The sequence below is a fragment of the Protobothrops mucrosquamatus genome, unplaced genomic scaffold, assembly GCF_001527695.2.
Source record: "Protobothrops mucrosquamatus isolate PMUCROS unplaced genomic scaffold, P.Mucros_1.0 scaffold_243, whole genome shotgun sequence".
NCBI classification, from domain to species: Eukaryota; Metazoa; Chordata; class Lepidosauria; order Squamata; family Viperidae; genus Protobothrops; species Protobothrops mucrosquamatus.
In genome coordinates this window covers 401,817-410,418 of record NW_015386319.1, presented here as the reverse complement: position 1 = coordinate 410,418, position 8,602 = coordinate 401,817, and the positions used below count along the sequence as shown (strand labels likewise).

Sequence of the window (8,602 nt, the reverse complement as noted above, 5' to 3'; positions counted from 1 at the left end):
ATTAATAAAATATTGAAAAAAAAGATATGGTCTCACCATCATGGCAGCTATACTGGCTGATACTACATATCAGAAACTATTTGTAGTACCATATAGAAACATATTGCCATTCCTCCATGAAAAGGCTGGAGCAAAACCATTGCAGGTAACCATAATTTGAACTATAATAAGAAATGAAGCACTGCAATTAGGGGAAGGAGCAAGGACTCAGAGAATGCAACTATGGGGCATAGCAGTGCAGGCCTTTCTCTTGCTCTGAGATCAGTGTGGGCGGCTGCTGGATTCTGAGGGCTGTTACTGGCAGGGAGGAATATAATCATACAGGTACCCATTGAGTTGGCGTTTGTTGAGGCCGCCATTCAGGATGTCTTGGATGTGCTGCACAATCAAATTGATGGCCACTAGGTAGAGGAAAAAAAGAGGTGATTTGAAGGCTGAAATTGATAGTCAGAAGCAAAATCTTTAAACTCTGAGACTGATGTGTATAGTAATCTAGACTGCTGCAGAGACTGCTATATGTATCTTAGTTGAGCTTTATTACTAAGATTTTGAGAATCTGCGATCAAAGCCATTTTTCCAAATCTTGTCTCTGACACCTCCATTGTTAGTCATGGATGCTAATTAAGGTTCTACAGAGAAACATTGCTGGGCACCGGGTGAAGCCCTGACCCTGGGGGCAGGGGAAGAACTGGTTGGGCACAAATCTAATAGACTTAAGACTATCATCCTGCTTCATTATAGATTAGGGGTGGGCAATGAATTTTCCCAAGGGGCCACATGAGGAACTGGGACTGCTGTGGAGGGCCGAACCAATAGCTTGCAACTGCATTCCACCCACTCGCCTGCAAAGCTGCACTTTGACTGAGCAGTGGTGGGTGGCTGAGCCTGTGTCCCCTCATACAATGATTGCCACCAGCTCAGGCTGCTCCAGGCAAGAAGTGAGCACTGCACAGGCATAGAAAAACACTTTCTCTCCTCACCCTCCCACAACATCCAACTGACTGAAAGAGTACACAGTGACTGCTCAGAGCTGGATCCAACTCAGCTTCTTTCCCCACCCCTGCAGCACGCTTATTTACATTTGGTTTCTGAGTTCTGATTGACTTCATTAAGGCTGGACAGAGACAGGATTGGATGTGCCTGGGGGCCGGCGGGCCATAAAATGCCCAGGCCTGTTATAAATCTATACAATAAAACAGTGGTTCTGAACTCGTGAGGGACCTATCAGTGGTGAGATAAAGTAGTCTTGATTGGCACAAGGTATTTTTAGTGGTTTAAGTTATTAAAATATACCCTAAATTATAGATATGGAAAATAACAATGAACTTAGCAATTTTATTTTTGGAAAAAGTGTACTTTTAGTGGGACCCAGATTTTCTGAAAGGAGGATTGTTGGAACAAGCATGCAAAGAGGGATGTGGGAGATGTGGCAATGGTCAGAGAGGACAACTCACTATGCCCAACGCACTGTAGCCAACTCCCCACAGCCAACCTGCTGCAGGACAACTTACCATGGCCAACTCACTGCAAGGACTACTCGCCACAGGACAATTCAACGCTGTATTAATTGTTTCATTCAGTTACTTTTATTATTGGTGACCACGTTTTCATCAAAATTATTATAACTCTTGTATTTCTGGATTGACTTGATTTTATTATTATTGGTCATGGTTCCATTGAAATTGAAATTTTGTATTTGTTGGATTGTCCTACAGTGAGTTGTCCCATTCTGCAGTGAGGTTGTGCAAGAGATATGTGGCAAGGATTGGAGAATGTGCACAAGGATGCATGGGAGTTGTGGTGAGGGTCTGGAGATGAGAATAATCTTGAGGGATGAGGGGAAGAGATGCAGCCTAGGAAACAAGCAGATAAGGGGGGAGAGCCCCCAATGGCTTAACAATCAGAGGAAGAAACTTAAGAAAGACCTGCCCTAATTGATCAGGCAGTTAAAAGTGGCAATGGGAGATTTGTACCTTCAGACTTGCAAGATTATGTTAATGTAGCTTACAATAAAATAAAATTAGCCCATCTAGTTGTATTTCTATCTGGTTTACTGGAAGGGCTGACAGGATGATGCACAGAGTGCATGAGTGACTCATCAGGGCATGAACATAGACACACTGGGGGAAACTGCAGAGTGGTGGAAGCTTATTCCAGCAACTTGCAATCTTCTCTGCTGGTTTCCCCACTGGCTATCTGGGAAAGCTGGTTGGAAATGGTGATCACGCAACTGTAAGGTGCTGCAACCAGTTGTAAGTGCATTGCCAAGCATCCAGACTGAATGACCCCAGAAGTGCTAGGACAGCCAGAATTCCAAGGATCAATTATAACCATCATTTGTTTGAACAGTCACTGAAGTCAAGGACTACCTGTATTAACTTAAAAAAAATAATTCTGTACTGTATATAATACATTAAAGTGCCATGTCTACTCAGTTCTTTTCTTTTTTTATATATCTAGAGGTTTATTAACGTAGAATGACAGAGACAAATGATTTTCTTATAGAATGCCTCCAATTTTCCATTATCCAACTCTCTATTCACCTTATCCCATACTCACCAAGATTATCCATACCTCTAGAGATAATTACATCAGCATATTTCTTGGTCTGCCAGAAAAGAGAAAATCATGTTAGAGGAACTGTAGAGAGGAAATTTCTCTGGGAGAAGATGGGTTGATTGGTTTCTCCCCTTAAACTGCAAGTGGAGTTAGACATCTCCATTTTTGCACTTTCATTTCTACTAGTGTCCGTGCCAGCCATTATAAGAGCAGATGAAGCAGATGAAGTCCATAAGAGGACTTCAAGAAATACTGCTACTTCTATCTACCAAGTGTTCCACCAGGGTTCTTCTTCTCTAAACCTCCAATTCCCATGCCAGGGAAGGGAAAAACCTTTTACTCACAGGTAAGCAGAATTCTTCAAAATCTGGCTTGACAAATGTAATGTACTGTGATAAGGTCTGCTCTAAATCCCTGACTCGTTTACTGATATCTCGGAGAACTGCAGACAGTAAAGAAATATGAAATAGGTGAATGACAACAGAAAAAAAATAGTGCACAGCTACAGTACATTCACAGTACAGCCTAAACACACTAAGTTTAAGCCCTCATATGACAAGTGAGCTACTATGATGTAATGGTTTAAGTCTTAGACTAGGATTGAAGAGATAAGATTCAGGTTCATGCTCAGCCACAGATATTCACAGAACTGCAGGCCAGATAAAAAGAATTCCGCACATTCTTCTGTTCCCTTTTTAAACTAGTCCCTTTTTGTGCTTCAGTTACCACTTTCGCTCACCCCCTCAAAGCTCTTTCAGTAAGATCTGCTTTATTTTTAATTCTACCAATTAATATATTTACATTGCTGTTTGCTATACCCATGCAAAATCATATTAAAGTCCTTTTTTGTTTTTTAAAAGCAACTTCCATTTCAGAATTTTCCTAACTATACCACCCCTATTAAGATTACCTATATCAAGGACAATGAGGTCAAATAGAAAGAGATCACACAGGTAAAGAAAACTTTCCTGGTGAAAGGAAAGGCATGCCAAGGTTTGACAAGTCAAGGGAGGGGAGGAACAACTGATGTAAGGAACCTTGATTTTATTACTTTGACTCTTCTTTCTGATGAAACAATGGTGCCACCAGCTGGTAATGTGATGGGAGAGGCTAAGAAAGGACCCAATGCTGGGAAGGAGCTCTTCAGCCTGCACAAGCTGAAGAAGTGTTGGTGTTGATGATGCATCAAGCAGTCAGTTTACTCTCCTTCAGTAGCAATTTGAGATTGAAGACAGAGGTCTAGAGGAGAAAGAGCTGTTACTTTCTGAATATGGATTCCCAGCACATGATGCTGGAGGTGGAGGCTAACAAATCATACTCAATGTGTAGTCCTCAATGGAAGTACACCAACATGGAAGGAAGAAGCAGCGGGATACCCCAAGGCTCCATTTTAGGCCCATTATTCTTCAACATCTTCATAAATGATTTAGATGAGGGAATAGAAGGGAACTCATCAAATTTGCAGATGACACTAAACTGGCAGGAATAGCCAACACCCCAGAAGACAAGCTCAGGATCCAAAAGGATCTTGGCAGATTTGAAGATAGACTCACGATCCAGATGGATCTCAACAGACCTGAACACTGGACCCTATCTAACAAAATCAATATAGAGAAAAGTAAGATTTTATACATAGGCAAGAAAAAAAACAAATGTACAGGTACATATTAGGTGAAACCTGGTTCAATAGCAGTAACTTTGAGAGGGATCTCGGAGTCCTAGTGGACAATCACTTAAATATGAGCCAGCAGTGTGCTGCAGCTGCCAAAAAAGCCAACACAGTGCTAGGCTGCTTTAACAGAGGGATAGAATCAAGATCACGTGAAGTATTAATACCACTTTACAATGCCTTAGTCAGGCAACACTTGGAATACTGCATCCAGTTTTGGTCACCACGATGTAAAAAAGATGCTGAGACTCTAGAAAGAGTACAGAGAAGAGCAACTAAGATGATTAGGGGACTGGAGGCTAAAACATATAAGGAACGGTTGCTGGAATTGGGATGTCTAGTTTAACAAAGAGAAGGACAAGGGGGGACATGATAGCAGTGTTCCAATATCTCAGGGGCTGCCACAAAGAAGAGGGAGTCAAGCTATTTTCCAAGGCGCCTGAAGGCAGGACGAGAAGCAACAGGTGGAAACTGATCAAGGAGAGAAGCAACTTAGAACTTAGGAGAAACTTCCTGACAGTTAGAACAATTAACCAATGGAACAACCTGCCTCCAGAAGTGGTGAATGCTCCAACACTGGAAGTTTTTAAGAAGAGACTGGACAGCCATTTGTCTGAAATGGTGTAGGGTTCCTGCCTGAGCAGGGGGTTGGACTCGATGACCTCCAAGGTCCCTTCCAACTTCATTATTATTATTATTATTATTATTATTATTATTATTATTATTATTATTATTATTATTATTATTATTATTATTATTATTATAATTAATAATAATAATAATACCACTTTCTAAGGCTTTAGTAAGACCACACTTAGAATACTGCAATCATATATAAAAAAGATGTAGACTCTGGAAAGAGTGCAGAAAAGAGCATCAAAGATGATTAGTGGGCTGGAGAGTAGAACAGGAATAACAGTAGCAGGAATTGGCTTTGTCTAGTCCAGTGAAAAGAAGAATTATGGGTGACATGATAGCAGTGTTCCAATATTTGAGGGGGTCAACCTATTTTCCAAAGCACCAGAAGAAACGATGGAAACTCATCAAGGAAAGAAGCAACCTAGAACTAAGGAGAAATTTCCTGACAGCACAATTAACCAGTGGAATGGCTTGCCTTCAGAAGTTGGAGTGCTCCATCACTATAGGCTTTTAAGAAAAGACAGGTGCCTAGAACTAAGGAGAAATTTCCTGACAGCACAATTAACCAGTGGAATGGCTTGCCTTCAGAAGTTGGAGTGCTCCATCACTATAGGCTTTTAAGAAAAGACAGGACAGGCACTTGTCTGGAATGGTATTGGGTCTCCTGCTTTAGCAGGGAATTGGACTAGAAGACCTCCAAGGTCCCTTCCAATTATGTTATTCTGTATTTCTGTAATGATGGCATAGCTGCTTGATATAGCTCAAAGCAGATTAATCACACTGCTGTCTGAGCATATTGCTGACTAAACAATTATATTTCAATCATCAGGGCAGTAGCCACAGCAAACAAAGGACACATTTTGTTGACATCAGCTGTCTTGCTTACACAGATATCTTTTCTGCACTTGAGCCATTATTCTTAATAACAAAACTCAGAAGCACAAAATTGGCCATTCTGAGCATAATTCTTTTCTTAGAAAAGAAACCACCCATTAACTATAAGCTGAACTTTATTTGAATAGGGTACAGAGAATGAGGTGGCTGGATGGAGTCACTGAAGCAATAGGAGTGAGCTTAAATGGACTCCAGAAGATGGTAGAGGACAGGAAGACCTGGAGGAACATTGTCCATGGGGTCATGATGGGTCGGACACGACTTCGCAACTAACAACCATAACAACAACAACAACAACAACAACAACTGTATACTGCCCTTAAGAAGAAAAGCAAATGAAATGTTGGAAATAATATTAAACACTGTGTTTGAAAGCATGCATATGCACTACTATTTCCTCCCCCCATTTTTCCTTTTCTGATATTTTCTATTTTATCCCTCATTGAAACTTAATAAAGTTGAATTTAGGCCTTTTATGCCTAAATTTGCACAAAAGTGATGAAAATGCAAGAAATACTATCTGTTGATTTGGTTGGGTGTATTTTTTTATGTCCATGTATGCAGATTTCCGTTGAGATTCAAAAAAGCTATGCAGTTAGGTTCTTCAAATGCTCAAACACTCTTCAAAACTCCACAATCAAAAAGATCAATCAGCATCAAGAATTCATCTACGCACCAAAATTCATTATGACATAATCAACATGATTTAGCTAATAGTATCTTTTCCCAAAAAGTTCAAAAGCCAGCTTTTTTGGTTGTTGTTCTGATTGGCTGTTTTGGAGTTTCTGAATCTGAACACATCCAAAAAGCAAAAAATAATTCTTGATTGGTTGGTTCTTGGAATTTTTGACTTTCTTAATCAAATGCATTCACAGAATCATAGGGCTAGAAGGGAGCTTGGAGGTCTTCTAGTCCAACCCCCCTTTTAAAGTAGGATTTATACCATCCCCAAACCTCCAGGAAAGATTGGACAACTATTTTCCCAGGATGGTATAAGGTCTCCTGCCTTTGGTAGGGGGTTAAACTAGAAGGCCCCAAGGTCATCTTTGCATTGTATTCAGTGTTCCCTTGAGTCTTTTTGTTTATGCAAACTTCAGAATGCATTTAAAAATGCAGAGCAACTCTGTACTGGTTGACCTGCTAAACCTGGGTGTGAGCAGTCTGTGCATGCTCTTGGTTCTTGATATTGTTTATTCAAGATACCTATGCTATAAGACTGTAATCTGCAAAGATGCTCTGAAAACTCCACAATCTGCAGACAAGAGTCACATGCATACCTTAATTCAGCAAAACATCTTTTTCTCTACTGAAATAATTATGCTTGACTTAAACATGCAAAAGGCTCTATGCTGATTGTTATGCTAAACTTAAGTATATATGAACACTCTGTGCATGGCCTTGTTTATCACCTGCTGCAGTCAATAGTGCATTCTATACCTTTCTCTGCTGCTTAAGCTTCAGCCAATTTTTTTGCCACCCAAAAGTATTATTATGAATATTACTATTTATCATAGGAAAACACCTGAAACAACTTCATATTTTATTTTTGATTTTATTTCAGCAAAACTGTGCCAGACTTGAAATGGATCAACAGAAATTCAGGAATGCAGAATTCTAAATCTGAAACAAAACACATTTCCAAATGTTCCTGTGAATTAAAAGTTGTCTCAAGAATACTCATTTGTGTTGATTTCTCTGGATACACCTGCAGTTCTCACATAACCAATGAGAAGTATTGCCCAGTAGATGTATACTCAATTGATCTTGTGCTAATGCTATAAAGAGAGGGTCATCCTACAACTTACCCCTATGGGAGAGCCGAGTGTCTGGATCTATGTCCACAAACAGTTTCATTTGGAAAAGATCCCGAATTTCCTCATTATAGAAGGCTAGGATGCCCTCAAATAGTACCACATCAGCAGGATACACACGTACTGTTTCTTCTTTGCTATAGACATACACAAAAAGATTCTAATATGATTCAAAAACAAAACAACCAATTCTCTTCAAAACAAGCAGCACTCTTCAACATTTTCATAAATGATCTAGATGAGGGGATAATCTAAAAAAGAGAAGCACTAGGAGTGATATGACAGCAGTCTTTCAGTACTTGAGGGGTTGCCACAGAGAAGAGGGGATTCACCTATTCTCCAGAGCACCTGAGGGCAGGATAAGAAGTAACAGATGGAAGATCATTAACCTAGAACTAAGAAGAAATTTCCTGACAGTGGAAATTTACTTATTTATTATGGTTATCCCACCTTTATTATTTTTACAAATAACTCAAGGCAGCAAATATATCCAACCTACCTTCCTTCTCCTATTTTTCCCACAACAACAACTCTGTGAGGCAAGTTGGCCTAAGAGAATGTGACTCACCTGGCTTTCATGGCTAAGACAGAACTAGAACTCATAGTCTCCAGTTTTCTAGCCTAGTACCTTAACGACTAGACGAACAGGCCAAACAGTGGAATGGCTTGCCTCCAGAAACTGGAAGTTTTCACTGGAGGTTTTCAAGAAGAGATTGGACAACAATTACATCTGGAATAGTATAAGGTCTCCTGCTTGAGAAGAGGGTTCGGCTAGAACAGGGGTCTTCAAACTTGGCCCTTTTATGACTTGTGGACTTCAACTCCCAGAATTCCTCAGCCAGCATGCCTGGGCTAGAAGGTCTCTTCCAATCATATTAATCTATGCTCTGTATTGTAATAGAAAGAGTAATTTTGCTTTCAAGCAGCACTGGGTGAGTGAGCGAAGGAGAAAACGGGAATTTGATAAGAGAGCTCAATAAGGGAATTTTAAAGGTCTGCATCCTAACTTTGTGATTTACACCCATGACAC

General features: G+C 40.1%; 1 protein-coding gene across 1 annotated transcript; it reads right to left on the bottom strand.

Moving 5' to 3' along the window:
* Positions 1-294: 294 nt before the first annotated feature.
* Positions 295-7,615, bottom strand: UCK2 (uridine-cytidine kinase 2). The gene is made up of 4 exons (XM_015830478.1): positions 7,567-7,615; positions 2,904-3,001; positions 2,560-2,608; positions 295-401 (listed from the first exon to the last, which is right to left on the bottom strand). The coding sequence occupies exons 1-4, from the start codon at positions 7,613-7,615 to the stop codon at positions 295-297; spliced, it is 303 nt and encodes a 100-aa protein (XP_015685964.1).
* Positions 7,616-8,602: the final 987 nt, after the last annotated feature.

Bases quoted from the DNA above. Each gene is read 5' to 3' on its own strand.
- UCK2 (XM_015830478.1), bottom strand. From the start codon at position 7,615: ATGAAACTGTTTGTGGACATAGATCCAGACACTCGGCTCTCCCATAGG. The intron at 3,002-7,566 runs GTAAGTTGTAGG...TACTGTCTGCAG, and splicing joins CACTCGGCTCTCCCATAGGG to TTCTCCGAGATATCAGTAAA. The intron at 2,609-2,903 runs GTGAGTAAAAGG...CTTTTCTGGCAG, and splicing joins TTGAAGAATTCTGCTTACCT to ACCAAGAAATATGCTGATGT.